The sequence below is a fragment of the Mustela nivalis genome (genome assembly GCF_964662115.1).
Source record: "Mustela nivalis genome assembly, chromosome: 11".
NCBI classification, from domain to species: Eukaryota; Metazoa; Chordata; class Mammalia; order Carnivora; family Mustelidae; genus Mustela; species Mustela nivalis.
The window spans coordinates 37,254,248-37,268,939 of record NC_139030.1 but is presented as its reverse complement, the minus strand read 5'-3'; the positions used below and the strand labels follow the sequence as shown (position 1 = coordinate 37,268,939).

At 35.3% G+C, this 14,692-nt stretch overlaps 1 protein-coding gene across 4 annotated transcripts in view; it reads right to left on the bottom strand.

Moving 5' to 3' along the window:
- Positions 1-14,692, bottom strand: part of NCKAP1 (NCK associated protein 1) — a 101,457-nt gene that overhangs the window by 64,642 nt on the left and 22,123 nt on the right. For 2 of the 4 annotated variants that reach the window (XM_082690183.1, XM_082690185.1), the window contains one exon: positions 77-169. In XM_082690183.1, the coding sequence (XP_082546309.1) occupies positions 77-169 (93 nt within the window). The remainder of the gene's footprint in view (positions 1-76; positions 170-14,692) is intronic. The other 2 variants (XM_082690184.1, XM_082690186.1) reach the window with 1 other exon arrangement.

Below are 14,692 nucleotides of genomic sequence, written 5' to 3'. Positions count from 1 at the left end.
TATCCAAGTGATAAAGCAATTTATACAATTAACAAACATCATTCTATGTTAAATTTTACATATTAAAATACATTACCTTAAATTCCATAACATCTACAAATGTGAAGTAATATAATGCCAGATTTTTCAGAATCTCTGATTTTTCTTTCTGTAGCTGTGCAAGCTGTTGCTGTAAAAACAAAATCAGAATCCATTATTCATTCAGAACAAAGATATTTAATTTTACTACAAACTATCTTCTTTTATGATTGCTATATGGAAGCACAAGCTCTTAGAACAATATCTCTAAATAATTACGGCTTTTTAAAAAACCAAAATACTTGAGACAGCAACTGCTAATAGTGATCAGCAACTGACAGCGTGAAGCTATAAAACCAATGAAAGCAGATTAGTATCAAACTGCACTACTATTAAGGAAAGTTGGAAAATGTTAGGAAAAAATATCAAATGAACTCTTTAAAAAAAAAAAAAACAACTCATGAGCATGATCACATTACTAGAAGTGAGAGGGGAAAAAAGAAGAAAAACACTGTAACTTACACTACAAAAAAATAATATGCTTTATAAATTTGGAACTTACCAAAAAGAACATCCAGGCAAAGCCACGTTACGCATGCAAAATAAAATGTAGATACAAACATAAAATACAGTAACGGTTCCCTAACCAGATCCACAAAACATAATAATACATTAAACAAAAGCAAAAACCATAACAACAAAAAAGAAATGAGAAAGAAGCAAAACTAGGATTAAGACACTGGTAGACATGAAAGAGGGAAATGTGAATACAAAAGATAAATATCATTCAATCAACTGTATTACTAGATTTACAAAAGTCCTAAGTTTTTTCTTTTTAACTATCAATATAAGTTCTGAAAGAATCCAGCCATATTTAATGTCCTGTGTATCCAATAAATGTGAATTCCAATAAACTTCCTAGAACATTTGATACTGAGTATATAGTCCACAGAACAGCAACTCCACATCATTTAGGATAGCTTATTAGAATAGCAAATTCTCAGGCCCATGGCAAATCTACTGAATCAGGCCCATGGCAGATCTAATAAAATACCAAGGTGATCTGAATACACATTAAATGTCTGAGAATCACCTAGTCAGAATATGAGAAAACTAGAAAATACAGGGAAAGTGGCTTGAAATAACAAACTTGCTACCAAATCCACATAATTCTGAGGCTCTCATGCAGTTCTTATACAGGAAGGTTGTGGGAAAAGATGCCTCTCCATGTAATTGTAATGAACCATTTTAAGCCAGAAAATTTACAGCAGTTAAAACATTAAGGGAAGATTTTAAAAAATAAACCAAAAAACTGTAACAAGACTAATTTAAAACTGCAAGCACAGGGTAAATACCCTAAGACTTCAGTCCCTGAAGACATTTAAAGAATTCTGTCTAGAAAACATGTGCAAATGAGGTACCTCATTACTTCCTCTAAATGCCATATTAAAGTGTATACTTACAGTGATGTGTAACTGTTTTTAGCTTTATCTACGAGATTAACTGCCTTTATTTTGAAGAATACATCTGTTTCAAAACAATTCCCTGTTCATACGCCCATTTTTAATCATTACCACTCATAACATCAAGCAGATACTTATTTAAAAGTGATTCTATTTCCAGGGTGTGGCAGATGGTAAAAGTGGTTGAAGGGGAGTAGGAGGCATATGCTTCCAGTGATGGAATGAGTTTAAGTCATGGACAAAAGGTATAGCACAGGGAATATAGGCCACGGTGTTATTATAATAGCACTGTATTGTGACAGATGGTTAGCTACCCTTGTGGTAAGGGTAGTATTAAGATACAAACTTACAAAATCACTATGTCACATACCCTGAAACTAATGTAATACTGTATGTCAACTATACTTCAATTAAAAATAATTAATTTTTAAAAGCTTCTATTTCATCAGATTATAAACCTTCACCTTGTTCAACATTAGACATTTATGATTAATGTCTTAGTCCTTTTTCTTGCTGTTCAGTACTTTAAATTTGAGTTTTGAAACATAATAGGTGAAAGACTCATTAAGATAAGCAAGAATATAATTCAGTTGTGACTGGGCTTAATTATTAATCGTATCTTTCAATTTCAGCATCCTATTTGGACAAAAGAAAAAGACACAGTCACCATCTCATTATGGCTTTAATGATTCTTTATACAAACCTCATTTTACATACTGATAACCTAATGTACACAGAATGTAAAAGAACTTTTCCAAAGTTATATAACTACTTCATGGCAGGACCAGAATTGGAAATCTCATTTCCTCATTCCTAATAAACTGCTCTTTGTACCATTCTGCATACCCACCAATTTCCCATTTTAATAACAAAATCTCATTGTGGTCTAAATTTCTCATTCAATTTATTTCCCCCCAAACCATATGTAACTAGCTTCTAAAATGACCAAAAGAAATGACTCAATTAATGAATGTCTGAATTGAAAACAGTCACGTTTTCAAAGCCCTACACAATTTGGTCCTAAATTTAATTTACCTTTCCAATCTTAAAATTTCCCCTACATTCATTCACACACAGTAGCCAAAACAAATTATTCACTATTTTCCTATCTCATGTTTTCATTGTTTCCTCTACTGAGATGTCCAAATCCCACTACTCCCAAATCACTTGGTTTAAATGTTAACCTATTTTCAAGAAACCATCCCTGAGGGTCCTTTGCTCAGTTGGTTGAGCAAACATCTGACTTCTGATTTAGGCTCAGGTCACATGGGATTGAGCCTGATAATGGGCTTCACACTCAGGGCAGAGTTTGCTCCAGATTCTCTCTGCCCCTCACACTGGTTCTTTCTCTTTCTCTCTCAAATAAATAAATAAATAAATAAAATTTAAAACCAAAGCAAAAACAAAAACACCATTCCGGATTAACCTTCTTCCCTGAATGCAAACAACACCTCCATCCTCTAATTGTGTCTAATTTCTAATAATATCATTTTCTTCCATGTATCACAGCTATCTCCAACACTATAAGATACTGTATGCAACTCATTTCGTCAGTCTCCACAACCTATATCATATAGCTCTGCACATAAGAAATTATGCAATAAAAACATCTATGAGAGGAGTGATTTTGACAAATTAAAAGGCCTTTATATGTCAATGACAGATGACGGGTTTGGGTAGTTTTGTTAGAAAGCCTACCTCTTCATGGAGCACTGAATATGGTGCATAAACAATAAATCTTGGAACACTGAAAAAATAAATAAAGAAGAAAAGATGGGCGCCTGGGTGGCTCGGTGATTTAAGCCGCTGCCTTCGGCTCAGGTCACGATCTCAGGGTCCTGGGATCAAGTCCCATATCGGGCTCTCTGCTCAGCAGGGAGCCTGCTTCCTTCTCTCTCTCTCTGCCTGCCTCTCTTTCCATCTACTTGTGATCTCTCTCGGTCAAATAAATAAATAAAATCTTTAAAAAAAAAAAAAAGAAAGAAGAAAAGAAAGCCCACATCTTACTGCACAACGATGATTATATGACTTTACCTCTCAGAACCTAATACTCTTATGATGTGCCAAAATAAAGTACATAAGAACATCTAACAATGCCTGACACCCAGAAGCTACCCATTAAATATTAAGTAAGTAACAAAGGAGGCTCACAGACTACTTCTTCAAAACAACAAAAACAAAGCTATTTTAAATAATCCCAATACTACTTATAGTACTTCTAATAAGAGTTAATATTAAGTGAGCATGCACTTTTTTGCTAGGCATTGTTCCAAATATTCTACAAGTATCTCACTCAATCATCTCAATTATGTACTCTATTTAATGAAAATAAATTACATAAACCTATAACAAAGAACAAAAGTATCTACAATTTTCAGACTTCAACCACAAAAAATGCTACCACTTAGTTCCTAAAGTGAGGGAGAGTAGATACTACCAAAAAGTACTTAATTTTAGGTTCAACATCCAGAACAAAGTTTTCTTAATTCATCACCTCATAAAGTGAACAAAAGCAGAAAATAGTTTAAGAACATAAATTAGTAATAAATTGTTTAATGTTACATAACAGAATATTAGAAAAGCACAACTCTGAGAAGAATACATTCTGTTCATTAATACTTTAAAAGCATATCATGGATTCATAGATTAACTATATACATTAGCAAAGTATATAGTTACAGAATGCTTTCTTAAAATTTCAAACCATGGATCATTATTCTTACCATTCAAGTAAAATTCTTACCATTCAAGTAAAAGAGTAGCCACGCAGATCATAAAATAAGATACCTTTGCAATGAAAAATCTTGGTAATTGATCTTTGTCAAAGTAAGAAGCATTTTCCACACAAAGTATCTAAAAACATGATTGACATCTAGTATTTACTAGTTTTCATTCTTTCAAAGAAAAAGTACTGAAAATTTACAGCAAGGAACCAAGGCCTAAGAGAGCTACTCACTGATTTTCAACACAAAGAAATGTAGCTATTGTTCTTTATTCACTTATTTCAATTATTACCTTCTTTCATTAACAAAGTTACTTATGCACAGTATTTTTCTTGGTCAAAATTATGCTAGTATTTTTTTCCTCTTAAAAAAACAACCAAGTATAGGAGCTTGGACTCAGGGAAAGCTTTGCACAGTTTCTTAGTATGATATTCTAATCCAGGCTTTTAAAAGTACGAGTCCCGAAGAAGCTATTTGGATAAACCTCTGAAGGAACTGTCAGCTACCACGCTCATCAACTCTCATCTAGATCTCTACACTAGCCTCCAAACTGGACTCTATACTTCATCTCTTTAAAGAAACATGCTATCTAAAAAAACTGATTCCAATAATGGTTATGCAAGATATTAATACTGGGTAAAGAGTATATGGGAACTCTCTGTATTATTTCTGCAAATTTTTTCACGTCTAATATTATTTCAAAATAGAAGGCTTTTTAAAAATTCCAATGGTTTCCCATCACACTTAAAATACAAAGTCCCTACCAAAGCCTCAGAATCAAATTTAAATAGCAGACCTGCCTACCTTTAAGACCTCATCTCCCTTCATACTCTTCTACCCTCACTTAGTAGTTAACGTTTTGGTCTTCTTCCTGCTCTTTTAATCAACTTCACTAAGGTTGGCCCTAGCACAAAGCCTTTGCACTTGCTCTTTCTTAAGTCTGGGGTGCTCTTTTCCACTTCTTTGCATAACTCACTCCACACTTCTCTTCAGAGAAGCCACTATTGAGCATTCTTCTCTAAAACAGTCTCCTTTTCCTCATTACTCTCTAACTCCTTATTCTACCACTTATCTCCAATCAAAGTATGTGTTTATTTCTCTTGTCTGTTGTCTAAAATCTCAACTTGAACTTAAATCCATGAGAGCAAGGGCATTTGTATCATTCTCTGCTGTATCGCCAGCATTGAGATGGACATAGCACAGAGATGGACAATCAATCCATCACCAATCCTCAAGATTCTCAACATTAAAATCATGAAGTCAATTTTCAAATTGCACTGCTGACTATAAATGAATGTAGTATCAGGCATCAACTCATGCCTCAAATGAGTTTATGTATCCTAACACAGAGTGTTGATTTAATCCTTTGAACAAATCCTCAAAGTTGGGCAAAATATTTCATTATGTCTTTCCAGGATAAGAAAGTATAAAAGAAGGATATGAAACATCTAAAGAGAATGACATATTCCATCCAAATATAAGCAAATCACTTAAGATTACCTGAAAATCCAAATTCACACAAAAAGTACACGATTTTTTAAAAAGGTTCATAGGATTTTGTAGGATTCTTCTTTTATCATATATAAGATGATTCTATTGGTAGTCAATTATATCAGAAATGCATTTTTCTGAACAAAAAGTAAGTAAGTTTTAGGGAAAGTAACCCTAATCCCTCCCACCCTATCCTGTCCACCCCCCTACCCACAACTGTGGTCTCTTTCTCTAAATGAATCTTAAAAATATTCATATACTAACATAGTCGTGCAACCATCACTCCCATCTATCTCCAGAACTTTTTTCTATTTCCCAATCCAGGTATATTTTTATATTCACTTTCCAGATACAGAAATAGACCATAAAAGGGTAAAATGCCAATACAAGTCAAATTTCAAAGCCCAAACACCTCTCCAATACACTTCAACATTGAAGCTGCCCTACAATGACACAAAATTAGAATAGGAATAAGCAAAGCCAAAGCTATTTTCAGAAAATACTTGTATTTATTTGTAGCCTCATTAGACTGAACCTTCCAAGAATTTCTCTAATTCAACCTCTTCATTTTATATATAAATCCAAATTTTTTCCAATTATGCTAGTCATCTGTTCAATTCTGAAATGCATAATTTTATATTTTAAAGAACAGAAAGGCAAAAAATATTAAAGCCTGCTTCTTTTGTAATGGGACTTTAATTGCTCCTCCCATCAAGAATTACAGTCTAGGGGCGCCTGGGTGGCTCAGTGGTTTGGGCTGCTGCCTTCGGCTCGGGTCATGATCTCAGGGTCCTGGGATCGAGCCCCGCATCGGGCTCTCTGCTCCGCAGGAAGCCTGCTTCCCTCTCTCTCTCTCTCTCTCTCTCTCTCTCTGCCTACCTCTCTGCCTACTTGTGATCTCTGTCTGTCAAATAAATAAATAAAATCTTTAAAAAAAAAAAAAAGGAATTACAGTCTATTTTGCCACCCTTACAATCTCAACTGGTCTTGTAACTTGCTTTGACCAACAAAAAGCCACAGAAATGACACTCTTAACTTGAGGCCGTATGGCTTCCAATTTTCCTCTCTCGGGAACACTGTCCTAAAATGCCATGGGTGAAAAAGCCTCAACTATCATATCATGTGGAAAGAAGTTGTTCAGCATTTTGCTAAGCCCAGCTAGGCTCATCCCCCAGCCAACTCACTGCTAAATGTAGCTGTGATGTAAGACTGGTGAAACAAGCACAAGAACTACCCCACCTATGCACAGAGTGATAAGAAATAAGTTGTGTTTTAAGCTCAGCAAAATTTGGGGTGGTCTGTTATGTAGCACTAGGTAAATTAAAACAATCTCTACTTGACCACCTCAGTGCATTAACTTGCATCAGAAAAAATCCTGAAAGTTTAAGATTTCTGGTTATAAGATAGTCAAAATTAATCCAAACTGATGAAACTACTGTAATTTTATCATTACTACTAGAAAAATCATTAATTACAGATCCTAGTATACTGTGGTTAGGCATAACAGGTTTATATAAAAGACAGCACACTGTGTTAATAATACAATTTACCTCATATACTGGCACCATTTTCTAATATAAGTAAAAATATAAATGAAGCTAGTTCCTTTACACTGAATTTTAATAACTAATTTTTATAAGTTTTTCTATAATATGTGATAACTTTGCTTTCATAACCTGGGGACACAGAAAGAAATCAAGCTTTTCTTACTGATTAGATGTCATCACTGTAATCAATAATTATACCGAGCTACTCATGTCAAGATAGCCTTAGGTGCTACTAACATATACAAGGTAATAAGCTAACATTAAACAGTCCTTGCTAGCTATACTTTTCACTTTTTAAAGTTTCTATTTCTCTTCCTGTCAATTATCATTTGCTCCTATAATAAGAGTACCTTTAATGTACAGTGCTTTAGAAAACAGACTTGTTACAATTTTGTCTAAGTAAACTCAACAAGCTTGACATAGTGAGAACCAAAAGGCTTATTTCTAAATAAGCTTTATTTTTTCTAAAATACCAATTCTGGCTGCTCAAAATTATTTGTTTTTCATAGCTTTATTGTGGTATAATTTACCTACCATATCATGATAAATGAACGATTAAATACTTTGTGTAAATTTAGAGTTGTGCCACTACGAACTTTATTACTTTAGAAAATTTTCAATATCCCAAAAAGTTCCCCTGTACCTACTTACATTAACCTCACTCGTACCCCCACCACCCTCAGCACCACGCAACTACTTATCTACTTTCTATCTCAACAAATCTACTTTTTCTAGACTTTTCCTATAAAACAATCACACAATATGTAGCTTTTTCGATCTGGCTTCTTTCACTTAGCCTAAATGTTTCTGGAGTTCACTGATACTATAATATGCATCAGTAGTGTGTTCCCTTTAATTGCTAAACAGTATCTCATTAAGTGGATATAGCACATTTTATTTATTCATTGATTGCTGGGCATTTTAACTGTTTCCAGTTCCAGGCTATTACAAATAATGAATGCTGCTATAAACATATCTATATGTATGGGGCACCTGGGTGGCTCAGTTGGTTAAGCAGCTGCCTTCGGCTCAGGTCATGATCCCAGCGTCCTGGGATCTAGTCCCACATCGGGCTCCTTGCTCGGCAGGGAGCCTGCTTCTCCCTCTGCCTCTGCCTGCCATTCTGTCTGCCTGTGCTCGCTCTCTCCCCCTCTCTCTCTGATAAATAAATAAAATATTAAAAAAAAAAAATATCTATATGTGGACACACACTTTCTTTTTCTTGGGAAGATTTTTTTTTTTTTAAGATTTTATTTACTTATTTGAAAGATTGAGCATGAGTGATAAGAAGGGGCAGAGGAAAAGGGAGAAGCATACTCTCTGCTGACCTGGGGGCCCAGCACGGGGCTCAATCCCAGGACCTTGAGATTCCAGGACCTTGAAGATCATGACCTGAGCCAAAGGTTCAGCTTAATGGATTGGGCCACCCAGGCACTCCTCTTGAGAAGATTCTTGAAAGTGGAACCGCTTCCTTCCTAGTTCTTAGAGGTATTCAAAGAGGCAAGTGATATGAAAAGTATCCTCTAGGAAAGTGAAGAATTACCGTAATAAAATAGTATTCATTTTGTCAACAAATATCCCAACCTATTATTATCAGGCAACATGAGGGAGCTGGGGATAAAACTATCAATAAAATGATAGCCCTCTAAATGAGTATATAATCTAGTGAGGGATATTTATGTAGATATTTATGTAGTAATTACATGAAATTATTTATGTAGTATTATTTATGTAGTATGTAGAAATTATTTATGTAGTATGTAGATATTTATATAGTAATTACACAAAAGAGGTTTAAAACACAAACACAAACACATCTCACTCACTCTAGTTTGCAAAAGACCACAATAAGAATTGCAGAAGTTTCTAAGGGCAGTGAGGATGGTAAAGAAGATGGGGGAAGTTAAAGGAGATCCTAAAATACAGAAGGCTCCTAGGAATTATTTTTCTTCCATATTGACAGAGAGTGGTGGCTCATGTTAAATGTCCTCAATTTACAGGCCTATAAAGAGGAATAACTTTAATGCTTAAGCTGCTGTGGCTTCTTTCTGGCCTTTTTGTTTATCTGTTGTTCTTGGGAGATTTGAAGACAAGGTAAAATAGCATCAATGGAAGAATAACTCCCACTTAATACAGATAATATCCTCTTAATACCTTTACATCTTCATCAATTCTTTGAACTCGGAGGCACCCCCTATACATTTGCCCTACCATCTTTTCATTCATCATCTCATGCTCTATTTCTATTTTTATGCGTCTTAAAATTAAATGCCCCCCCCAAAAAAATGGAATGGCCCGTCATTGTATTACACCCTTGCCCTTTCTCCCTCTAGCATTATTGCCTGAAAAAAACCCACTGAGAGAAAGAATATACACAGGCTGACTTGATCTCAACCCTACTTCATGGTCATAAACCATAACTGAGCAGCAACATTACTCCATTTTCACTGCCAATTTTTACTGTCAATTCATTCTCTTCCTCTCAATGATTATGCCACTCATCCTCTCCATTAAAACACTTAACAATTTCTCTTCAACTTCTCAGCTTCATGCTACATATATGAGCTCAATACTTATACATAGACTTGGCTACTCAAAATCTCTATTCAGTTTTGCAGGCCCCTCAAATTTAACATATCTAATATTGAGCTGTGAGTACCACCGCTTCTTTATTCCCACCCCAAACCTGTTCCTCTTGTGTCCTCTCCCAAGTGAAGCTTGATATCTGTTCAAGCCAAAATCTTCAGATCTTATTTCTCATTGTGCCCCATCAATGCATCAGCAAATTACTCTGGATTCTATCTTCAAAATACAATTCTAGTATCTGAACATATCATGGCTCAGTCTCCAAAATAATTGAGAATTTGAACATACTCCACCTCTACCATTCTAGCTCAAGTCACTATAAGCTCTCATCTCAATGACTGCAAATTTCATCCTCCTCAGAATAGCATTCCCTGGTCACCTTAATTAAGTATCTCCCTACTATCACTCTGCTCTGTTCTTCTTAGAACTCATCTTTACCTGGTATTATATTCATATTCTTTTCTATCTCTACCCAACAGAATATAAGCTCTACAGGGGGCAGTATTTTGGTTTGTTTATTCACTGCTGGATCCCCTCTCACATAACAGAACTTGGCTCACAGACATCATTCAACAAACCTTTCAAATAAGTGAATAAAGTAAATGATAAATGGAGGGAACTATACATGCAGCACATAACCTAACTGGAAGGGTTAAAGAAAGTTTCTCTGAAATGGTGACATCTAAGCATAAACCCAAAAGACAAGAAGAAGTTAGCCTAGTGAAAGAATATGGGAGTAAAATATTTTGCCAGACAGTAAAGAGAGCAATAAAGAAAGGCCTAGAGGCAAAAGAAAGCATGGCCATTTGTGCCATGAAAAGCATAAACATACTCTCCCAAAACAAAATACTCCTTAAGAAATAAGCAATTAAGGGATGCCTGGGTGGCTTAGTTGGTTAAGCATCTGACTCTTGATGTCAGCTCAGGTCATGATCTCAGGTTATTAGATCAAGTCCCATGTGGAGATCCACGCTCAGTGTGAAGTCCACTTGAGATTCTCTCTATCCCTCCCTTTACCCCTCCCCCACTCATGCGCTCACGCTCCCTCTCAAATAAATAAAAATTTTAAAAATATATAAGCAATTAAATAATTTTCCCATGTTCTACATTCTATCCAATACTAGAGAAAAGACTAACATAGTACACTATCCTATTTATTTGTGGCCAAAGACCATGGGTATACATATTTAAAACAATTTTAGCCAAGATTACTGCTAAGAAGAAAAAAGAAAAGTGATTTCGCAAAATCTTCTCATTTACTCCATTGTAGTTTCTTTTGTTGTCTTTTACTCTGGATCTTGGCAAATAACTTCTGATCTGACCAAAGGTAAGACCAGACCTGCCATGATAAGCAGTAAAATACTATGCTAAGGGTACTCAAAGGGTACAGGCTAAAAGTGGCTAGAGCCCCCTAGAACAAATGACAAAGAAAATAAAAATTAAAAATCAACAAGTTATTAGGTATTCGTAACATCCTTTTTATTAGGTAAGGGATCATAATTACCATTGCAGCCAAAGGGATTCTTTGAAAGACAGCTGAAAAACTATCACTAAAGGCAAGATATAACTTCAGGAAATTTGAGGAAAACAGATGATTGCAAATGCCAGGAATGTATCTCCTTGGGGACTATACTATAAAACCCCAGTATAATAATGTCCACTGACAGTCTCATTTGCAGGAAAACAGCATCAGTGAGCTGAAGAGGTTATGCTTACAGTATAGTATAATGAGAATATACAATATACAAGATTATGATTTCAAAAGAGATGTGTTTGGGGATCAAAGAATCATTCCTGAGATTACAATAAAAGCTCAAAATTACTTTCCCACTCAAACTCGGTACACAATTTCAAGACATTCCCAAACTTTATGAAAACTCCATGTGAAAGCCCTGGTGGGACGACAAAGAGAAGATTTCCCAGGACAAAAGCTATACAGCAGACATAAGCAAACTGTCCAGAGGGGAATCAGAGGCTGCAGGTTATAGAAGAGTGGGCTCCATAAAAAAAGGAAAGCTGATCAATGTGATTATTAGGATAGGTAAATTTAAGAATTCTATCAAGGCACATAACTATAAGTACAGAAAATTATGATGCACCTATGAAACAAATCTAACTATGAAATAATTTTGGAAGAAAGAATCCATTTCATTTTAATGCTATATATATTATATACATAAACATAAATACATATATGTAATAAAAATTATTCTAAGTTCAGTGTGACAATGGAGTGAAACAATGCAAACTAAGCACGCAGGTCTTTACTAGTTTTAATTTTTAGAATCAGTATATAATTCAATTTCAGAACACTTTATGATTTCAAAAACAAAAGGAAGCAACTAATAATTTTGACAGCATTAAAGTATAAATGACTGTGATGAGGCTATAAAAATAGAGAACTATATTTAAAGTTTAAAAATTAGGTAACCAATGATCCAAAAATATTAAGAAAACCTATTGAATATCAAGAAGAGGAGAGTGAGTAAGGAGCAAGAAACTGAATGACCTAAGTTCTTCTGTAGCAGTCTACAAAATTCTTTCGTAGACTATATATAGTGTCTAACATTGGTAAATGAATTTATAAAAGAAAAATAAGATATTCCTTACACAAGTTCCTTCTGAGAAACAAGACCAGGGCAGGCAAGAATGGAATAAGAGATATAATCACTTTTCATCCTAAATTCTTCTGAACTATTTGACTCATTACAATACATCCATATTACTTTTGGTAAAAATTGAAAGATAATTTAAACCAGTTTAGGTAGGTTATTAGTGCTAATGCAATTCCCTGCCAGTACTTGACCTATTTCATACTTTTCAAATGTATCAAAGCATGGCTTAGTTGTATCTACTAATCAGGGTTTCATTCTTTTATTTATTCTGTTTATTCAAGCTAGAATTAAAGACTATTATATGTAGAAGAGATATTAAATGAATGTTGATAATACCTTTTTAAAAGAATAGACACTTAAGTTAGTTCTCACTATTTTGCAATTTTGGCAAAGTTTAATCAGTCAAGACCAAATATTTCCTTAAGCTTCCATTAGAGTATATATAGAGACATATTGACTAATGACAAAATACACCATCAAAATACTGTTACAATGGGACAGCTGGGTGACTCCGTGTGTTAAGTGTCTGCCGTTGGCTCAGTCATGATTCCAGGGTCCTGGGATCAAGACCCACATCAGGCTTTGTTCAGTGGGAAGCCTGCTTCTCCCTCTGCCTGCCACCCCCCTGCTTGTGCACTCTCTCTGTCTCTCTCTCTCTCTCTCTCTGACAAATAAATAAAATCTTTAAAAAAAAAAAAGGCTAAAAAATTGTTACATTGGGGCGCCTGGGTGGCTCAGTGGGTTAAGCTGCTGCCTTCGGCTCAGGTCATGATCTCAGGGTCCTGGGATCAAGCCCCGAGTGGGCTCTCTGCTCAGCAGGGAGCCTGCTTCCCCCCCACCTCTGCCTGCCTCTCTGCCTATTTGTGATCTCTGTCTGTCAAATAAATAAATAAAAATCTTTAAAAAAAATTGTTACATTATCTTATTATAATTTTCTTTTAAAACCAAAGTGTTATTTGTTGGCCTACTATATCCTACTCAACAGGATTCAAAGATGAGTACTTGGGCCAGGAAAACAGAGATGTGAGTTACAACAGAGAAACAGATTAGTTTTGTTTTGTTTGACCTCCCCAGTGTGAAAGATGGGGAGTGGCAACATGAGGAGAGATTGGAAAGGCATGAAAAGCAGTGTTTGGATTATCATAGCATTTCTCCCAGCAGGAGATGCAGACCTGAAGGGGGGTAGGGGGATAAATTCAAAATGTTATGAAAACTGGCAAGTATTAAAACTGATGAGCCCTAAATGACTAACTTGACATTTTCTAAAAGTCAAAGGGGTTTCAGAAAATTCTATTTTAGGTAACAAAGTGGAAGATAATGACTCAAGACAAAAAGAGACTCAAGACAAAAGAGAAACAAAATGGAAGATAACCATGTGTTCAATACTAGATAAAAGTTTGCTATTTAACTTGTGCAGCTGTCCAAAAGGTAGACGGAATTCAGATCTAGAACCCAGAAAAAAGAAGACCGTTTGTTACTCAGCTGAAGCCATGAAGTAAATGTTTTCATACATATATACTGCAGGCAGGGGAGTATAGGAGGGAGGAGGGCAGGAAGCCATTTAGAAACACCCACATTATAAAGGGCAGCTAAAAGAAAAACCAGTGAAGTAGACCAAAAAGCAAGGTAATATAAGTAACAGCTTCCATTTTTCAAAAGCAATTTGTCACACAAATCTGTGAAGTACTTAGTAGATATTAAACTGATTCTTAGGAATTGGTATTATCATTTTTGAGGTAAGAACAAAGAAGATTTAAGATGTGAAATGACTATGCTCACTTCAGCAGCATATATACTAAAAAAATGTGAAATGACTTGGGGCGCCTGGGTGGCTCAGTCAGTTAAGCGTTTGTCTCCAACTCAGGTCATGATCCCAGGGTTTCAGGATCCAGACCCAGGTGGGCTCCCTGCTCAGCAGGGAGTCTGCTTCTCCCTCTTCTCTCTGCCACTCCCACAGCTTCCGCTCTTGCTCGCTCACTCACTGTATCTCAAATAAATAAATAAAATCTTTTAAAAAAAGAAAAAAGATGTGAAATAACTTTCCCAAATCATTCAGCGAGAACTCAAATTCTGGTTTACTAGCTCCAAAGTCCATCTTCTTAAGTACCACATCATAATGGAAACCATGCCAAGACAACAAATGCCCTCTTAGAGATTAGCTAGAAACAAGTAAGTTTCCTTACCATTTCCTTCTAACTAAACCACAGTGCATGATGGCATGTGTCAGAGCTTCCCTACTCCCATCCTTG